Source organism: Pavona decussata, unplaced genomic scaffold (assembly GCF_977016875.1).
Source record: "Pavona decussata unplaced genomic scaffold, jaPavDecu1.1 SCAFFOLD_602, whole genome shotgun sequence".
Classification (NCBI taxonomy): domain Eukaryota; kingdom Metazoa; phylum Cnidaria; class Anthozoa; order Scleractinia; family Agariciidae; genus Pavona; species Pavona decussata.
In genome coordinates, this window is record NW_028145860.1 from 6,301,795 (window position 1) to 6,321,982 (window position 20,188).

The 20,188-nt window shown below is 40.5% G+C and overlaps 2 protein-coding genes and 1 pseudogene across 2 annotated transcripts; all 3 read right to left on the reverse strand.

Moving 5' to 3' along the window:
* Positions 1–1,761: 1,761 nt before the first annotated feature.
* LOC146449698 (DNA replication licensing factor mcm7-B-like) lies at positions 1,762–19,853 on the reverse strand. Its single transcript, XM_085101104.1, has 19 exons — positions 19,736–19,853; positions 19,550–19,626; positions 19,294–19,353; positions 10,563–10,667; positions 9,980–10,104; positions 9,387–9,567; positions 8,760–8,821; positions 8,241–8,499; positions 7,400–7,484; positions 7,165–7,296; positions 6,625–6,708; positions 5,983–6,069; positions 5,431–5,555; positions 4,968–5,149; positions 4,613–4,696; positions 4,288–4,456; positions 3,573–3,679; positions 2,974–3,042; positions 1,762–2,370 (listed from the first exon to the last, which is right to left on the reverse strand). Exons 1-19 carry the CDS (start codon positions 19,758–19,760, stop codon positions 2,235–2,237), a joined length of 2,154 nt encoding a protein of 717 aa, XP_084957230.1. The 5' UTR covers positions 19,761–19,853; the 3' UTR covers positions 1,762–2,234.
* LOC146449699 (uncharacterized) lies at positions 11,353–14,358 on the reverse strand (annotated as a pseudogene).
* On the reverse strand, positions 14,632–16,250 carry LOC146449700 (uncharacterized). Its single transcript, XM_085101624.1, has one exon. It carries the CDS (start codon positions 16,214–16,216, stop codon positions 14,768–14,770), a length of 1,449 nt encoding a protein of 482 aa, XP_084957750.1. The 5' UTR covers positions 16,217–16,250; the 3' UTR covers positions 14,632–14,767.
* Positions 19,854–20,188: the final 335 nt, after the last annotated feature.

Sequence of the window (20,188 nt, forward strand, 5' to 3'; positions counted from 1 at the left end):
TAATAACAATAATAAGAATAATAATTTTTTTGAAATAATTTTTTAAAAACTTAATTAAAATATTCCAAGCAAATTGTGATTTACAAGGTTAAAGTAGAAAAAAGAGCTATTAAAACCTATTTACAATTCTTGTCGATTAAAAAAAGCTATTTTCAAGCACAATTTTTTTTCGAAGAAAAAGGAAAAAAAATAGTATTCTCATTCGTAATAAAAAATCATATGATCTATTATGGCTAAAAAAAAATTCGGAAGTTAAGTTATGGTCCTTAATTACGAAAAAAAAAAACATCGGAAAGTTCGCAAGCCAAAATTTAAGTAGTGACTTTTTTGTCAGTCTGAATTATTTTTAGATGGTCTTTATTTACATGTATTTATTTCTTATTAACTTTTTAATATCTAAAGGAAGGCATCTCCCGTTGCCCAGAAGGAATACACATGCTTGCAATACCAAAAACTCGAACTCTCTAAGTTTTTCTGGATGTAGGACTGAACGTTTCCACAGTAGTTTTTTCCATAGTGCGGCAAAATTGTAATCGTTAGATCAACACTTTTTTTCCTATCGACAGGTTTTAGTGCGAGAAAATTATGATTGTTATGACATTGGTTTTCTTATTGTTTTTTATTTATTTTTAATAACATAAAAAAAGTCTTATTAAAAGTATAAGCAGAAGAGAAAGTATGTATAAAACTTATAGGACCTAGATTTTGGCGAAGCATCTATCTAATTCAAAGCCCGCTCTCGAATAATAATAATAATAATAATAATAATAATAATAATAATAATAATAATAATAATAATAATAATTATCTTTGAACAGGGTGCATTCTCACAAGTGCTTTTCAGAACGGCCATGTATAAAATAAATAAATAAATAAATAAATAAATAAATAAATAAATAGTTAAGAAAAAATAAATAAATAAAATTTACAGACATTACTATTACAATGATATAAGATAAAAGGATAAAATAGCTTCATAACTACACATAAGCAGCCGGGATCATAACTACCCCAGATCAGCCGGGGCGGGGTTTACATTTGTTTCGAGTTGGAGTGGAACTACAGAACTACAGATGGTGGTACATAACTCTTCTCCACCTTTGGTTCATTGAATCAAACGCCACCATTCCGGTCTTTGAAGCATTAAGGGAAAGCAAACTGTTTTCATATGACAGTGATACATCTCATTGAAAAGAACAAGGTATTGGTGACATCAAGATTCTCCTTAATCCAAGTTCTGGAAAATACCGTGTTCTGATGCGCCGTGAACAGATCTTTAAGCTTTGTGCTAATCAACTGAGTTTTGAAGATATGGAACTTAAGCCATTTCCAAACTCTGACAGAGCGTGGCTTTGGGCGACACTTGCGGGTTTCCCAGAATAAGAGGCAGCGCAGAGACTTTGGCTGTAAGGTTTAGAACAAGTGAGATCGCCTCTCAGTTTAAGGAAACATTTGGCAAGGCTAAGCAGTCTATTGTGCCTTAAACTGGCAACACCGAGTGTTCAGGAAAGTCAGAATTTTGAAATACAAATCGGTAACGTTGCTTTGCTAAAATTCAGTTCTTTGATTTGCAGATCTGGAACGAAACTTTTTTTATTGTGGCCAGATTTTTGCACGCAAATATGTAATTCATGATCTACTTGATGACAAATTGAATAAATTAAGTAAAAGTTGACCTTCGTAAGATTATTTGGAAACGTGCACAAGTGTAGACTGTTCAGATTAATCAGGAGAAGTAATCATGGCAAAATTCCAACACTGAAATATAAGCAGTCTCTTGTTTATTACACCAGCAAGTTTAAATCCACAAAACTAAGGTACAAAAGGTAAGGTAAATAATATTTACAGGCAACAAACCTACTTAAGTTAAATGTACGCTAAAAAACAGCATTTAATGTAATAAAAGAATGGAAAGAAAAACAAATATTAAATGAATGAAAGAAAATAGGCATGTTTCTCAACTGCCAAATAACCCATGAGGTGACAAGTGCAGCCGTTGGAAATCTTCGTGAAGCATCTAAAAATTTCTGATCACTGGTGCAAAATCAAAATAGTGCAAACGATTGCTGAGATTACAAAAAGTTGTCATGTCAGCAGGTTGCTAAGCAACACAGCTGAAAAAAATTCAAGCAAATGACATGAGAATTTTCCTCAAAGCGGTCTGTGCCTTGGACCATTGATTCACAGCCTTGGAAGTGTTGAACTTCATAATGCAGATGGAGAGTTGTTGGGTTTCATTGCACAAAAGTGATCCTTGTCCTGTTTGAGTTAATTTGCCAAACATTGAGCTCTTCATATTCTGACATGCAAGCATCAAACTGATCTGGTGTAAAACCCTTTGTCATACAACGCTGCTGTGCTTCTTGAAATCTACAAAATAAAGATATTTTCAGTCAGCTTTGCAGTAAAAAGAGAGGACCTGCGACTGGGGTAGAATTTAACTAATTTCTCTTTAGACTGACAAATGAGCCTTGTCGTTATTTTCAACCTTTGTGCAAAATTTACTAGAGGTTATGACATTCCGCTAACAAATTCCGACTTGAAATAAATGTGATGGTATATTTCCAGCCTGGTAAATGAATGAGAATGATGTATTATTCCAGAAAGTGACACAGGCATACTCAGAAAAAAGGAATCCGAGTGCTTTTATCAGGAGTCGAACCTAAGACCATCTGATTACTAGTTCGGATGCTCTACCACTGAGCTACAGGAGACTTGTGGGAGCTAAGGCCATTAAACTAGGTTCATGGGACAAATATCCTGCATGCTGCTAGGATTTAAATGTCGAACGTGTGGTAAATGAAATAAATGTGATGGTATATTTCCAGCCTGGTAAATGAATGAGAATGATGTATTATTCCAGAAAGTGACACAGGCATACTCGGAAAAAAGGAATCCGAGTGCGATTCCTTTTTTCTGGGTATGCCTGTGTCACTTTCTGGAATAATACATCATTCTCAAATTCCAACTTACTTCACACCACTAGCATCTCCAGCCATTTCCTTGATAATTCCATAAATAGCATCAACTGGGTTAACAGTCCTAAAGAAAAACAGGTTTATTAGACATAGTTTAACTACACTCTTTCAACTTCCATTGTGTGCAGAGGAGAAAGGGAGATTGGGGTTACACGTGCAAAATTTCCCATTTCCTTCAGTCCTTGTTCTCACCCATTCTTTAAGCATCTCCCATCTGTTTGTCCTTTTGTTCTGATAATTGATAGGGTGCCTGGAAAATAGCCCTGTGTGACTCCTGACAAATTGCTAGATTCTCCTTCCAAAGTTCATTGTGTTTCCTTGTACGAAAGGGGAGAACTTGGCATGAGATCAAGTCACTTAGGGCCTGTTTCCATGCATCACTTCAATTACAAATCTTGCATCAAATTGCACAATTTCTCCCTATTTTTTTCACTTGCCACAACCTAACAAAATCTGTTCCTTTCTTTTTTCAGTTCTCCCGCCCATTTCTTCTGATTCATCTTTCATCCATTCTACAGCTCTAATGTACAATCTATGCTTTGAAAAAACCATGATACTACTGTATGTATTTCAAGAGAGCTTTTTTCCTCTCACCTTGTTGCATCTTCATTGTCAACAAGAGAAGCCTTTGACATTTCCATTAGTCTCATAGCTTCGTTAACATCTTCCTTCTCCACTACATCAGCTAAACGCAGACGAGCCTGACAAAACAAAAACAAGTTGAAGAGGTTAATAATATTAGACTAAAGCTACAGAAACAGAACACTGTTGCTTCCACAATAATCTGAGGCCAGCTGAATGCAAAAGCATGATACATGTCACTGTTTAAAAACCTTCCATTGAATATCGTCATGTTACAGTGACAGAATTCCAATTTTATTTTATTTAATTAACTAGTATTACGTGTTTTTCTTTCCTTTGTAATCGTTAAAATTGTATTCTTGAATATTTAATAATCAATAAAAATTGACAAAAAAAAAATGATACATGACACTCATAGTTTCTTATAAGGTCCCACAAAAATAATTCATGTTGCCATGTCACTTTAACCCTTTAATCCCTACTAGTGATGAACATCAAATTTCTCCTTATAATATCAATGCCTGTTCAACCCCTGGGGTCATCAGAATTAAGGATACGATCACCAAAGTTGTTTTTTTTTAATTGATATTTTAATAACTTCTCCCCAGTACTTTTAAAAGAAAAGTATGCGGACAAGATAGGAGAATTTGCTCTTTGATATTAGGGGTTAATTAGGGTTAAAAGCCAAGAGTTCCCTTGCCCCTTCCAAAACCCTCCTACTACTTACCAAGGCAGTTGCAAGCCGCAGTACAGCCAGTAAAGTTCTTGCTGATGTAAATGTTGTGTCTCTGTTGGTCCTGGCTTCTTTTCTCATTTCTACATATGCACTAACAATGTAGTCTGTAAGTGCTTCTGGAATCACAGGTTGTTTCTCCTGACATGCAGCAATGTAACGTCTTATGAGAAAGAGAAATAAATCAATACTGTGAGAACTAGCTCAGTATTAAAACATTATTGAAATCATTAGCATGAAATGCTGCCACCGCTCACTGACCATGATTAGTGGCAACCCTCTTTGTCTTAGAACCTTTTCCTGTCTTCTTTTAACATACCTCATAAGATTCATGTCCAGTGCAGTGTATTGTGTTGGGGGATGGGAACAGTGTTGATGAACGTATGTAATGTGCTGAGCCAACCTGAAGATATCAAATAAATAATAATCTCAGAATGATTTAACAACAATTCACAAGTCAAAGTGTACCAATGAGCTAATAGACAATTTCTGATATATTAAAATTCCAGCTTGGCTACGAAGCTTGGGGGAATAAAACAAAAGAAATGACATTGAGGTTCAGAGATCAATAATTAATTTCTGTTGTTTTATTCCCCCAAGCTAGGATTTTAATGTATTATCAGAAATGGTATATTTGCAGCAACTGAATAAAGGATTTAAGGCCATAGTGTCACCTCAAGTCGTTATCTCTATCTGGTTTGTCTTGTATAAGCCATAGGATATCAAATCTGGACAGCAAAGCTGCTGGCAGCTGTATGTTCTGTTCTGCTGATTTCTTTGGGTTGTAACGTCCATATGCAGGATTGGCAGCAGCTAAGATGGAGACTCTTGCATTCAAGGTCGTCATAATTCCAGCCTAAATAATAACAACAACACTGTTTCAACATAATGGGCATTTGAACTTTTGAAGGTTGGTCTTAAGGAGTTGTTGTTCAGGCAGCAAAACCTCAAGGGGGTACCCCCTTAGGGGATTGTACGGTTTCTGGTGAGACAAGAAATGAAGAGCTGCGTTGTAAACAGTTTTATCCACAACAACAGAATTGGGCAGGAGTTCTCTACCTAGAGAATGGGAGCCAAAAGTGGACCCTCTGAAATCACTCAGACATTCAACCTCAGGCCATTTAGTGAAGATCTCACCTTAGCAATGGAGACAGTCTGTTGTTCCATAACTTCGTGAATTGATGTTCTGTCACTATCCATCATCTTGTCGAACTCATCAATACAACAAACTCCTTTGTCCGCCAACACCAGTGCACCTCCCTCTAAAAGGACCAGAAACAGTGGTACATTAGCCAAATTATTTCTTTCAAATCACTTTCTTTGCACATTTTTCCAACCAACAAAATTTTCCTCTAGGTAGTCTAGAAATCTCACTTCTGACAAATGAATTGCAACCAAACCAGTGAAGTAACCACTACAAATTTTGTTCATCATGGCTGTTGTTTTGCCCACAAATTTATGCTGGTAGAAAATCTAGACAGGATCCTGCCAGGCTAAGCAAATCATTCAAAATAAACTTCAAATGCTGGCAAATGAATTCCATGCTCTGTCATTTTGCCCGCCTTGCAGTGAGTCACTGACACACCAGCATTTAGTGCAAAGGCATTTTCACTGTATACTTGGTGTTTGGATATCCTTGGTCCTCAGTTCACCAACCTTGTAATGAAAATAAACATAAGGAATCCATACCTAAGATCATTTCTCCAGTAAGAGGATCCTTCATCACAGCTGCTGTCAGACCAACTCCAGAGCTTCCTCGTCCAGTGGTGTACTGACCTGAGCCACAAGTAAATATTAGGGTAATTAGTTGATAATCACCAACAATGATTATCAAATATGCTGAATTCTATCTGTCAGAAGCATACAGCTGAATGACAACAAAGGAACAATGTGAATCCATTACTTCATTCTCAGATCTTTACATATCTTGTGACTAGCCTCAGAGCAGAGGTTTTCATCTTTGATATTTGTATTTTCACTTGTTACCTGTCGACTTTCACCTAATAAGAGGGTCGTACAGGGGTATTTTCGTGATGCGTGATTAACTGATTTTATTTCCCGTGAAACGTGAATGTAATAAATTATTCTTCGTAATCCGTGACCTGAAGGTTTTGCGTGACCCGTTAAGAGCTTGAAAAGGAAATTTTCATTTCCGTGATCCGTGATTTCCTATTTTTTCTGTTCGTGAAACGTGCAAGAGACCCCCCCTGTACGACCCTCTAATAACAACAGCATATTTTTAATGGCCTGCTGAAACACCTCTTTGTAAAAGAACTCTGTAAGCAATTTGATAAAGCATGAATGATTTTCATTAAAAGAATGATGACTTACTTCTAGGTGCAAGCCGGTCAATGTAAGCAAGCATTTGACTCTTTGCTACACCAGGGTCACCCATCAATAAAACATTGATATTCCCTGCAGAAGAAATAACAGTATTCTATGTTGTCATAGCTAAATATAGTTCTAGTTAAAGCTCCCTTACCTGGAAGGTTTAATTTTGCCAGATTGGTTAAAGGAGGAGGGGGGGGGGGGGCTCATAATATGATTGACATGTCGTTTTTAATCAGGTTATTCTTGTCCTTATTACATTGTGCTAATATTCATCCTTATTGACAGGTGCTGATTAGTCTGTGTGTGACAGCTATTGGGGGAGGAGGGCTACTAATCAGTGAACAGCTGTCGTTAAGGGCTGCAACCTGACATCTGTTACAGCTGAAAACCCTTGAAAACACCTTGATGTTACAGGTGACGTTAGTGGTTGTACGGTCATTTGTATGTAATGTAACAAGTGGCCAAAAACGTAATGACAAACCAAAGTAGAGAATTTTTCAAGTAAACACAGTGAGCCTGAAAAGCATGTGGCATCTTTACCTCTTATTTTCATTCCCTGTGGAGTGCAGTCCACACCTCCTACCAACAGCAACAACAGAGCTTTCTTGATATCTTCATGGCCATAGATTTCAGGGGCTAGAGATGATGACAGCTTGTCATAAAAGTCCGCTTCTGCAAACAATAATTTATCACAACATTCATGTATGAGTTAGATTTTCAATATTTTCTTTCAAGTTTAAAAAGGAGCAGATATTTTACACGTAAGTACACTAACCTTCAGACAAAGCTCTAATTTCTGTATCACTTAATTCTTCATTTCCCATTTCGTCATCATCTGTCTTGTTCATTTTTACAATTCTCTACAAGAAGCAAAGCAAGCCATGTCACAGACACATGAATATGTATGTAGGATGCTCAAAGTTAATACTAAAAAATTCCCAGAGATTTGAGAGAAATAACGTAACTTAGGATCATCCATGGAAATTTCAAACTACGCTGACCATGACTTTGTGGGGACAAAGGTCTTGTAGTAAGGTTGAATTGGTCTTAAAATGAGTATAGACTCTGACAAATTAACTTGAAAGGGAGAATTTTTAGGCACTTACCCTTAGTAGGGTGTGAAATTGTTAGGTCTTTACTGGGAATAAATTTTGGTCAGAAAAAGATTGGCATATTTACTCTGGGGCCAGATTCATACCCCCCCCCCCCCCCCCCCCAAGTTTAGATGAACCTTATGTTTTGTTTCTAGGCAATAAATATTGGTTTTTGTCTTCAAACAATAACTAGGACATATCTTTTGTGTTTCAAACTTTTTTGAGTTTAAACATTTTCAAACCAGTTTGATTTTTATTTCCCTTTATTGTCTCAGATTATGGTAATGGATACTGCAGAGAGGAAAATGAAAATTAAACTGGTTTAAAAATTTTTAAACAAAAAAAAATCAAACCACAACATATCTAACACTTAAAATGGCATCCTGATTCCAGCCTTTGGGATGTTAAATCTCCACTAAAGATTCAAGAGAGTAGTCCTCCACCCCTGAGATGTGTGCATGTAAACATAGTATGTTATAGTTTCTAGATTTAAAATGAATCTTTTACGAACAAACTACTTACATGAGCTTCCAAAAATGTTTCTGACAACAATCCTTGAGTGAGCTGTCTGAATCCAGTCTTCATCATGGGAAGGAACACTCCAGTAGCAGCCACATGGTCACCAGGCACAGCAAGTCTTGTTGTTTCACCTTTAGCAATCACTGTCATTGATCGCGGAATGTTTCCCACAGGCACTTGATCACTGTGTTCTTGAATTTTCAGTTCTTGAAATTTGACAAACTTGGAACCTCTTGTTTGAAGGTAAAGACGACCACCAGCCCTGAAAATAATGTTACATTAAACATTTTAGTTGTAAGATCAGGATATAAGTTCTCCTCACTGGACTTCCTATAATACCTACACTAGCAACTGAGATACTATATTTATTTAATTTTTGCTTATTTTATGTTCGACAATCACACTAGTTTCTTCTGTTATCCGGTGTAACAAAAGACCAAAAGGGACTTCCATGCAGTGCCAAACCTTAGTTAATGAACATGATACAAACAGTTATACTCAAATGACTATTTTCAAACTTACTTGTTAACTTTGCACTCTTCGCTGGGACACAGCAGCAGTGGCATAAACGTTTGTGATAAAATCTGAAAAATGTAAAGCTTCTTGTTAACACATAAACAACTCTATGAGATCATTGTTGACAGCTGTCAACAAAACTTTGTTTTAAGTCTGTAAATTCTACATTGACTGATCATCAACAAGACAAAATAATTTGGTTGAGTCCAACCGACGGTTTGTTTTTTCTGGGTTGTCCAGTTCTCCCTGCATAAAACCAAAATTCCACTTTGATCTGGAGTAAAAAAATCAGATTTTTGTATTTTATATATTTTGCCGCAGACAAATATTTATTTGTATATATACAAAGATAAAAAACAAACAAGTGACACGAGATCACTAAGATTTTGTGCACCTGGTAACATGTGAAAAGAATATGTCAGTTTGATTTCCCTAATTAACCCAGGATCTGTCACCAATAATTGTCGTGCCAGCATTTTTATCTTGCTACTAAAATACCTCTAGGTTAGTTTCTTGCACTGATTTTGTTTTTTTGTTTTTGTGTGTCCACATAATTTCACATTTGTTAGCACCTTCACTTGACATACTTGGTACTCAACTACTGTTCAGAGAAAATAAACGTCGTCTACATACTGGTTGGTACGACTCAGCACCACACTGATCACAAGTATATGTTGCAACTTCCACAACTGGTTTCACTTCTGTACACCTGGTAACAATCCCCCGCACCAGCACAAGTTTGCCAATGTTGGCAGCTTTCACTTCACGCACTGCACTAGCTTTGTGAGTGCTAAGCTGCTTGAAATAAACCTCGCTGAAAATAAATTAGTGTGTACAAATTAACAAATTAATCCTTATTTTGAGGTTTTATAAGTGGGATGATTTCTGGGCTATGTTATCATGGCAACTTGAAGTGAGAAAAGTAAGCTCACAATTCCACCACTCCTAGATAATTCACTCTTGATTTATAGTGTTGTATGTTGTTAGTGTGGGGGTCAGAGTTTTGCTTCAAAGTTTATTTTTGTGAGTAATTCTTGTCCCCACTCTTGTAAACCAGACCTTTGATTGCTGTTGTTAAAAAAAAAAATTGCTGAATCATGGTTGGATTGTATGATCATTTTCCAGAATCCCTCACTTTCAGTTTTGACCAATCCAAAGATTTTGCAAAACCCCTTCTCAGACCCTAAACCAACACACCACTCACAATTGCACAGGGATGGACTTACTATCTTCTAAGAAGCTCTGGTGGGTACTTGTTCCTTGGGTCTCTTGTTTCTGTGTCATTTCTGTTTCGCTGCTCCAGCAAAAGTCGATGCTCAATGTAAATATCCAAGGCATCTTTAACTTGAACCTAAAAAGACAAACTTGTGTCATGCTCTATTACATGTATCTTGATCTACACAAATTGTTTCATAACAATAGATGATTTTCACGATCACTTTACATGTATTTTACACTAAACTACCAGAATCCTGTTCGTGCTTCCTTCCTTATCTTTCTTTCCTTTCTCTTCCTGTCATTAGCAGCTTGATAAATAAAATGGTTTTGGACTCAAGAGCAACGTGATTGGGGCTTACAAATGTTGTTTCTTCTTCGAGTATTGTATTATTGTGAGTGTCTTTATAACTATGAAACTTGAAATTCCAGTCAATCAAGCCATTTACAGCCTTGAAAAACAATATCAATCTATGAAATCTTCTTTTTGTCAAGTTATCCCAGCCAAGCTGATCAAGCGCCTCGGTAGCAGATGACCACACAAGGGGATGTGTCCCTAAATTATACGCTTTGACAAAGCACCACATTAATTACCTCCCTCTCTTTGTAATCTGGTAACATTTCAAACACAGCATCCTCAAATAGCTGTTTGTATCGTCTTGCATTCTCCACAATGTTTTCTGCTAGCTCAGGATCAATCTGCAAAAATGATGGATTAATATATTAGCTTCCAGTTAAAGACAAATAGACTGCCTTTCTTTAGCTGACATACTCTTTAATCCTCAACAACCATTCTGTTTTCTTACATTAATGTAAAGGCACGCAATAAACACAACAGACAATAATTATTGATGGGCAAGATTGGGCAGGGAATGTACTGGAGAGGCTCGGATGGGGATAGGACCCACCGACCGCATAAGGGATGAGGGGCCTCAGCACATGGCGCCATGCCGAGGGGGTGCCTCATGCCTGTACTGCAAGGCAGACATCGACCTGGGGTAATGTCCTGGCGTAGAATCCAGTCCAGAATGTCAAGATGTCCCCTCCCTGACGGGGCTCCAGCACAGGGCTGAAGGGGTGCCGCAGGCAGCAATTCCCCGCCCTTATTTTATTAATGGTACTTCTTACAGCTTGTTAACAATGCTAGGAAATGGCATGAAAACAAAACCGAACATGCCTTACAAAGGAGTGAAAGCGAAGAACAACAGTAATTAAAAAGGCTACGAAAAAAGGGAGGGTGGGAGGGATTAACCTTGCTGCATAGAAAACTTGCAGCAATATGAGAAGGGGACGAATGATCAATCGATAATATATGCTTGACCGATTTGTGCCTAATATGGTAAACACCCCGCGGGATGTACCGCTGGGACAACGTGGGCCTTGCTTTGCCAAACATTAACTTTAATTTTCTGCGAAAATATCATTTAATGTAAAGGCACGCAATAAACACAACAGACAATAATTATTGATGGGCAAGATTGGGCAGGGAATGTACTGGCAAGGCTCGGATGGGGATAGGACCCACCGACCGCATAAGGGATGAGGGGCCTCGGCACATGGCGCCATGCCGAGGGGGTGCCTCATGCCTGTACTGCAAGGCAGACATCGACCTGGGGTAATGTCCTGGCGTAGAATCCAGTCCAGAATGTCAAGATGTCCCCTCCCTGACGGGGCTCCAGCACAGGGCTGAAGGGGTGCCGCAGGCAGCAATTCCCCGCCCAAGACGCCAAGTGTAACGCGAAGTGCCCTGTGCGAGCCCACAATGAGCTGATAAGACACCCCCATCCCCGTCTCCATGAGAGGTTCAAGACAGACCGCTGCTTGCCCCAAGCGTTGAGTGACAAGCGAAAACGGCCTCTATGGAGAAGGGGTCAGGGTGTAATTTTTTTTTTTTTGTATATTAGCAGGCCCCCAAGGGATATAGCTAGCGAGACTTGGCTGGTGTCGGTACTGTCCGAGCATAGCAAGATGTCAAATAGCGCAGGCGGTTGGGGTTTTAGATTGAAGGTCCACTTGCAATATCCCTATGGTTAAGGGGTTTTAGAACATGAACCATAGTTTACAAATAAGGCTGGACTACAGGAACGGCTACCAATGGTAGTTACGAGACATCAGAATGTTCTCAACAGTGTTTTCAAAGTCCAAGTATGGAATTACTAAATAAATAAATTGTCAAAATAAAATACTTGTTCTAACTAAGAGACATCTAGTGTTCTCAACGTTCAAGTATGGAGTTCTCCAGTTGTCCATGCTGAGGAATCAAGTGAGGCATGAAGCCAGGGTCGTAGGGACTTGGAGAAGTGTGTCTTTTGGGGTTTTGATATAAGATTGGTAGGCGTCAGACCTCCACCGTCCAAGAACCTTAATGAGCCAGTCGGGAAGCCCTGCTGCCCCTGCAGTTGTGGCTGCGCCAATGCGGAAACTATGTGAGGCAAAGTTGGCGCTGTCCAAACCGCAGACTTGTAATAAGGCCCGGAGGTTGTTAGTGAGGGAGATCCGAGTGAGATTGCGGCCATCCATGAATTGGAATAGTGGCAGACTTGGTTGGCGTGAAGACGTTTGGAGCATGTAGTCTTGCAACGCGGTGATGGCACATACGGTAGAGTTTGACTTGCCTATGGTGAGTGTGGCTGTCTCCCGGAAGGGTGAAAAATATTGGGGTAAAAGGAGATGTCTGACCTAGATAAATGAATTTGGATATCGAACTTGCCGTTGCAAGTGAACTCGCTGCTACGCAAAAAACCGAAGAAAGCTAAGGTAAAGGAGGCCCACAGCATAGAAGAGTCTGTGTCTAAAGAGCAAAAAGGGTTCAGTTTTTTGTAGGTGCTGTGGAGGACCGAAACAGTGATGGGGTAGCGGGAACGTTTCGCAATGCCGAGATGGGATTTAATCCCTCGCAAAGTTTTATGTAAGAGGGGCATAGAGGAAAACTCCAAAGGACAGCCAAACTCAGTATGTAAATTCCTAACTGCTGCCAGGTAAACTTTAATGGTGCCATAAGAGACAGTATTGGACAAGTGGGTAACAAAATGAATTAAGGTGGACTCAGTGGTAGGGAGAAGGGGAGTTTTAGGGGAAATTAATCTATGTTGGAGACAAAATCGGATGAACTGGCGCTCCCCAGATGAGTAGGTACGGCGGGTGGAAATAGCAATTGACTGGTAGATGTAAGTAGCTGCCTGTGCAGTTAAACATTGGTCAGGAAAGTGGGGATCTGGCAGGGAGCGGGTAATGCATCCGGTGCGAGGGTGTGGAAGCGGGACATCTGGAAACGAGACAGACTATCAGCAATGCCATTATCGACCCCAGGTACGTGTTTGGCAGTAAAAGTAAAGTTAAACAAAAGGGTTTGGAGAGTACTCAAACGGACAAGATTCATAATTTGGGGGATTTTGGAGTTCTTGGACGACAGGATTGCAACTGTTGCCTGGTTGTCGCAAAGGAAACATATCCTCTTATTTGCCCATAGTGGAGCCCATAGCATGCAAGCAAGGTAAATGGGGTAGAGCTCTTGCCAGGCAATGCTAATCCCAGTATCGGGGTTGAGCTGATGGGAGGGGAGCCATTTGCCCTGAAACCACTGGTTGTCGTAGAAGGCCCCATACCCAATACCACCCGCGGCGTCAGTAAAAAGGTGGATATCAGGGGAGGTTTGGGTAAAAGGGGGAAGGAAAAGGCTGACCCCATTCCAATGGTCAAGGAAGATTTGCCACATCTGGATATCTTTCCGGAATTCGGGGTTGAGTGATAAAAAAGCCCCTGGTGTTGAGACCCCCCGGGTGAGGTTGATGATGCGCTGCATGAAGGGGCGACCGGGGGCAATAACCCGACAGGCAAACTGCAATGTTCCAATGAGGGACTGGAGATCGCGCAGGCAACAGGCTCGTCTTGAAGCCCAGGAGGCAAGCAAAGAGCGTGCATTGCGGAGTTTGTCCAATGGAAGCCTGGCTTCCATGCGAATGGAGTCCAGAGTTATACCCATAAATTCCAAGACTTGGGAAGGGCGGAAGGTTTTGTTTGGGGCAAGAGGAACATTTAATTCCTCAGAGAGGGTAAGCACTCGACAGAGAGCTGTAGCGCAAAGGGAGGATGGAGGGGGCTGTGCAATGAAAAAATCGTCAAGGATGTGGATAATGGAGGGGATGTTTAAATGATTTCTGACCAACCACTCAAGAGCATCTGAAAATTGGTTGAAAAGGAACGGGGCACTCCTGAGACCAAATGGGAGTGCCATGTCAAAATAGTAACGACCCTTCCAAGACATTCCAAGGAGTTCCCAATCGTCGGGATGTACGGGGATGATTCGGAAGGCAGACTGAATGTCAGTCTTGGTCATGTAACACCCCTGGCCATGCTTTAGAACAAGGGTAATGGCATCATCTACTCTCATATATTGGAGGGTAAATTCCTCAATGGGGATATTTGCATTTAAACTGTCAGGGGTCCCCTTGGGGTAAGACAGGTGGAAAATGGTGCGCCATTTTTGGCTGTTCTTTTTGGGAACCAGCCCTAAGGGGTGAATCTGAAAATTGCTAAAGGGAGGTGATTCGAAGGGGCCTGCCAGGCGACCAATTTCCACTTCACTGAGTAGATTTTCTGCAATTATAGAAGGGTGTTGCTTAGCTGAAGGGAGGTTTTTCGCAGTTCGGGGGAAACGGCCACCCTTATAGCCTACCCGGAAACCGTGGCTTAACCCAGTACACAAATTAGAGACAAAAATCCTATCGGGGTGGTTGGAAAGGAGTTCAGTTAAAAGAGGGAGGTTGATAGGTGTTTGGGGCTTAAGATATGTAAGAACTTCAGCGGCTTGATGACTTCTTATCACCCTGGCCTCTAGCTTTTGGAGTGGGGTCATCGTGCCTGTAGGCTGGGTGGTCTCCGTTGCAGGTTTTGCAGCGATGGCTGTAGGGGCATGGATCCTGGCTGCATTTGGCGCCCCGGTTAAAGTTGTTGCAAGTCCCTCGTTGAGTGGTTGCACTGGGCCTAAGGGCAGAGAGGGAGCACCCATGAGATAAATGGTCCCCACTCCCACAGATGGTGCAAGACGATTTAGCTTGCCCAGTAAACTTCAGTAAATAGAGTTGAATATCCCGTTCCCCCCAATTCAGGGCAGGGTTGGAGGCAGCTTTCCGACGGAAGTCGATATCGTATGACAACCAAGCAAAACCAGCAAACTTACGATGGGCCGAGCGAATAATTTCTTGGTAACAAAACATTTCAACCGCCCGTTGGGGAAAGTGGGTAAGGAGAACCATACAATAGACAGCAAAGGCCGAGAGCCATTTATCGATGGAATCGATATGGGTTTTTTTCTTTCTGGACGGGGAAGGGATATTAAGTTGTTTTCCATCGAATGAAATTGAAACCCCAGGATGATCACCCTCATCGAGGCAAGAATTTTCTGGCAGCAGCGAGTCAAACTCTACGTACTCACCGCGTACGATGGCTTGCCTGGTCTTGGGCTGAACGTGCGAGGTAGGTGAGGCTTGAGGAAATTGTTGTTGAGGGCGCTGGGTGGATGTGCTTGGCTGTTGATAGAGAAGGCCCGCCGCAAACTGAGGGTCGCCAAGTTGCTGTTGGAGCGGCAATTGTGGCAGAGATTGAAGGACCGGGGCGATCGGTTGAGCAGTTGTAGCAGGCGTAAGCTTTTTGAGTTTTTCGTCCATAATCGTCGAAATTAAAGCCGCGAGAGTGGTGCTATCCATGTGTGGAACCGAACCGGGAACGCCCTCTGTTTGGGCGCCATTTTGTGCCTGGCGCGTGGTATCCTCGACTATTCCGCCGGCAGGCTGCTCGCGACCGTGCTGTTCAGTGACCTCAGGTAGTTCTGGTGAGCCTCCCGGATTGGTTTCTGAGCCGGAATGTTCTTCGGAGCCGCTTTGCTCGAGCCGAGGGCGTTTAGCAGCCTCTGGGGTCGTGTCCGAGCTTCGTGTCCTTGAGTGATCATGAGTCGAAACGCCAGCTGGAGAAACAGTCGCTAAACGCTTGATCAGCTGATCTCGACCTCCAGTGATATCGAGGTTGTTTTGGGCCAAGAGAAGGCGCAACACTTCGTTGGAAAGCGTGTCTAACGAGCTTGCCATCGCAAGACAGACAAAATTAACCTTGCTGCATAGAAAACTTGCAGCAATATGAGAAGGGGACGAATGATCAATCGATAATATATGCTTGACCGATTTGTGCCTAATATGGTAAACACCCCGCGGGATGTACCGCTGGGACAACGCGGGCCTTGCTTTGCCAAACATTAACTTTAATTTTCTGCGAAAATATCATAATATAAAATGACATATACATGTAGTGTGACAGTTGTTCAAGTTTCATGTACAATTAGGGGAGACTCAACTAACACACTGTTGCTGTGGAAAGTTCCCAGTCATCACATCTTAGAAACCCTTACTTCCACAGTCAAACTATTTGGCAACATGTTTCATTGAAGAGGTTTGCAAGATTTATATTTAGCAGGTTACAAAGGAGGAGAAATCAGGTATCCCATGAGTCTCCGCGAAAAATTATCGACTAGAAGGTGTCAAGTATCGATGCGAAGGCGAGCGCGCAGTCCGAAATCGACTGAATTTCAAGTGGCTATTTTTCCTTATTCAGGATCTGAGAATGTAAGGTAAATCGTTTTGTGTATTGCTTTGGCAATTAAGTTCAAGCTTGCATTACAATTTCACAGCTAATTTGCCTAAAAATAAAGAAAAACATACAATTGTTTGGAGTGGTATGCATGATCGACTCGCTTTGTTCGTTCGCGGCTCTCAAATGCTTGACCCAAATTTGACCCTAGCGAGTTCAATCCTGGGTACATTAGCGTGAAATCTTGCCTGTTGATGCTCGAATAGTATCTCCTTTGAATTTTATTCAAGGTCCCCTTAAGTCCCCATGTTTTGAAGGAATTTGTGTTCGTTGAAGTTTGCCGAAATTGGCGCCAAACATGTAAACAACTGCATAATGCTTTTATAGTAACTGCTTTTGAACGATCACTCGTTTTCCCGGTCGAAATGAACAGTACTTTAAGCACGATTCTGTTCGGTTTTATTCGTGTAAGGACATTAACCCATTAACGGCCGAGGCGCCCAAAACCGGCCGATAAAATTCGCACGTCCGCGCTAGGTTCCTGCCTCTTCTAGAAGGGATAATTTTGTCCTCTATTGTTCTAATTGTCTTTAGAAAAGACTGACCAATCAGAATCTATCGTCTGCGCATATATTTTTAGGTCTTAGGGGGGTCTAGACACAAAAAGGTTTTTGTCTTCCGAAAATATCAGATTTCATCGATAATGGCAGGCCACGCGCTTTACGCTTAAATATTCAAGACGCCAATTTCGCATTTTCCAAAGGAAAACACACCTTTTCGAAACGGTAAATCGAAAGAGGAACTTCTAAGGAATACTCGACAGTTTCAACAGCGGAAATCCAAGCATTAATGGCGAAGAAATTATGCTTCGAGGAAAATTTGTAGTTTTACCGAGGCGACGAGCTGGCGGACATCTCAAATCACTATTTCCGCCATGGACTTTCTTGGCGATGTTAGAGCGTTTCTCGCAATACAACTCACAAAGAATAACAGGTTTGATTGTGGATTTGTACTGAAATACTATTCTAATTGATCGATTCTTCGTATTCCGAACAGTTTTCGCAAAAGTTTTGAAAAACGTGCTCCGCACGGGTCGATAAATTCGCTTCAAAATTCACTCGCAATTGCTTGAAATCGCTTGCGAGTCGGTCGCCTCGCGGCAAAAATTATACGCGTTTTCTTCTAAGACCTATACAAAGACTTATTTGAATAAATGTTTTAATTAGGAAAGCTTTATTGCCTGTTTTTCTTTCTATTTTCATTGATGAAACGTGATAACTGCCTAATCTTGCGTAAACAAACACGTCTCCTCGAGAGCGGATCAAATTACTGCCATGTGACGCGAGGATCAAATTTCATCAAATTTTCGAAATTTTTACCTTCAGCTTTCTTTTTTGGGTAATCTTTAATTCGCAGGTAGGGTATTTTATTCGACAATTAGAAATTCTAGCTATTCTAGACCAAAGGAGTGCTGGTTCTTTGACCCAGTAAGTTGTCAATTTTTACTGCACATTGGGTTAATTATTAACAATATGCTAATTTGTGAAAATGTCAAAAACACGTGGGCTGCAATGGGTTAAAACCCCAAACCTCAAATGACATAATTATTATTCTTTTGGTTTTTGAAAACAAAGACAATCGTTAATGATTGTCAAGATGCAATACATGACATATTTACTTCTGAACATAATTTTTGCAATAAAATCATAGAAGTTACGACATCATGAACGTGTATATTTATACAAATGTTTGAATAATTATAAACAGAGTTGATAACTAAAGGTAAATTGGCCACCGTAAAGAGATTTGAGTGCCGACGTTTCGAACGTTAGCCCTTTGTCAAAGGGATTTGCTCTGGCAAAGGGCTAATGCTCAAAACGTCAGCACTCAAATCTCTTTACGGTGGTCAAATTACCTTAAGTTACCAACTCTGTTGATAAAGCCAAACATTTGTTTCTACTCCCCACCGACGCAGACCCCCAATTTCTTCAGAAACTAAACCCTGTTGCATTTCTATGGTGTAGTTCCAGAAGATATCCATACTCCTGCCATGGAAGTTTTCCTGTTTTGCATCTCCCCCCTTCCCCGAGGAAATTCCGGTTTTAATAGCTTCATACAACTTGGCTTCTAAATTTTTACCTTTAAGACCCCCCTCCCCCTAGGAATTTCCAATGAACTTTCATGGGGTGGGTATGGCTTTTTTCTGGAACTGCACATTCTTTGGGTAAGCGGTATAAAGAAGGCTGGTCACCTCCTTTCTAGTGAATTTTACAGATTCTTCTTTCTAATTCATGATTGGGAACTGACACTAGCTACATGTCTGCAGAATTAAAATGATGCCGTTGACCATCATACATTGGGCCAATCAGACTTAGTTCCCTTTGATGTGACAGTGTAATAGCATAGCCTGGGCAGTAGCAATAAGGCAATTCATACAAGTTACTAGATCATGAGACTAAAGCCATTACTCAATTAATTAAAGTTAAAATTCAATAACATAACAAGCCATGCATACAAACTTCTGCAAAACTTATACTTTTATGAGAAACATACCATTGCTCATATTTTATATCCATTACATATACAAGCTCTAAATTGAAGTAGCAACATCAGCTGCACAAATTAAAGCCCACTGAGGTTGGTTTGAGATAGCAAACCGATTGAACACAATAACTAATTAAACTTATGCATAATTAGATGTTCAACACATTTTGCATGTGATGGCATCTTTCATACATTCGTTTACCTCAGCAATATCATCAAGTTCCACTAAGAGCTCAACCTGCTCGCGATGGGCAATTTTCACCTAGAAAAAGAGATATAAGCTTAATTTTCAGCTAAGCACATTGAAGGAATCTAGATGTTGCGAGCCGCAAATTCGATCGACAACAACACATGTGAAAAAATATCACTTGTTCCTTTCAGTGTTTAAGTCACACAAGAATATTTTCGTACAGAGGAAAAGTAATGAAATTAAAGTCACTTGTAAGTTTCCTACTCACCAATTGCTCTCCATATTTGAATAACTTTCCATCGTCGCCATCGATGTAGAATTCAGCAAGGAATCGCTTGGCTTTGTCTGTGAAAATATAATGATGTAAAACAGACACAAAATAAATCAAAATTCGCCTCCTAAGTCCGTAAAACTTCGAAACAACAAATAACTTATAGAATTAACGCTTAAAAACCTTTCTCTGCTTGGTAATCAGGCATATTAAGCGGAAATTTTAGCTGCCGTGTAACTCAAACTAAACGAACTGCAAATCCCTCGAGCGGATGAAGCGGCCGTAGCATGTGACAAATTTGGCGCGAAAAAAGGCTCTGCGCTGGTGCATTGTGGGTAGGGCCTTTTTTGCCAGTGAGCCCGGGGGGGAGGGGGTGGGGGAAGGAGATTCTCATATGAAAGAGGCAGGGATGCTCGTTGGAAGTTTTGAATAAAACCCCTAAAGGCTGGACCAATCTGTGCATGGCCCAAACTTTTTTGACCCCCTAAAACAGACCATTTTAAAACACAGACAAATAAAAAATACAGTAACTTTTCGCGTGCAACCCTGAACGAGACCTTCACGGCTAAATATAATGGCGTTTTACACAGAACACCGTAAGTGAGACCAAAATCCGAAATTCACACTCCTAAGCGA

Excerpts from the sequence above, each read along its gene's own strand:
- LOC146449698 (XM_085101104.1), bottom strand. The coding sequence starts at position 19,760 with ATGCCTGATTACCAAGCAGAGAAAG. Across the intron at positions 19,627-19,735 it reads TGATTACCAAGCAGAGAAAG|ACAAAGCCAAGCGATTCCTT; the intron begins GTTTTTAAGCGT and ends ATATTTTCACAG. Across the intron at positions 7,485-8,240 it reads AAACATTTTTGGAAGCTCAT|AGAATTGTAAAAATGAACAA; the intron begins GTAAGTAGTTTG and ends TGCTTCTTGTAG.
- LOC146449700 (XM_085101624.1), bottom strand. The coding sequence starts at position 16,216 with ATGTTTGGCAAAGCAAGGCCCGCGTTGTCCCAGCGGTACATCCCGCGG.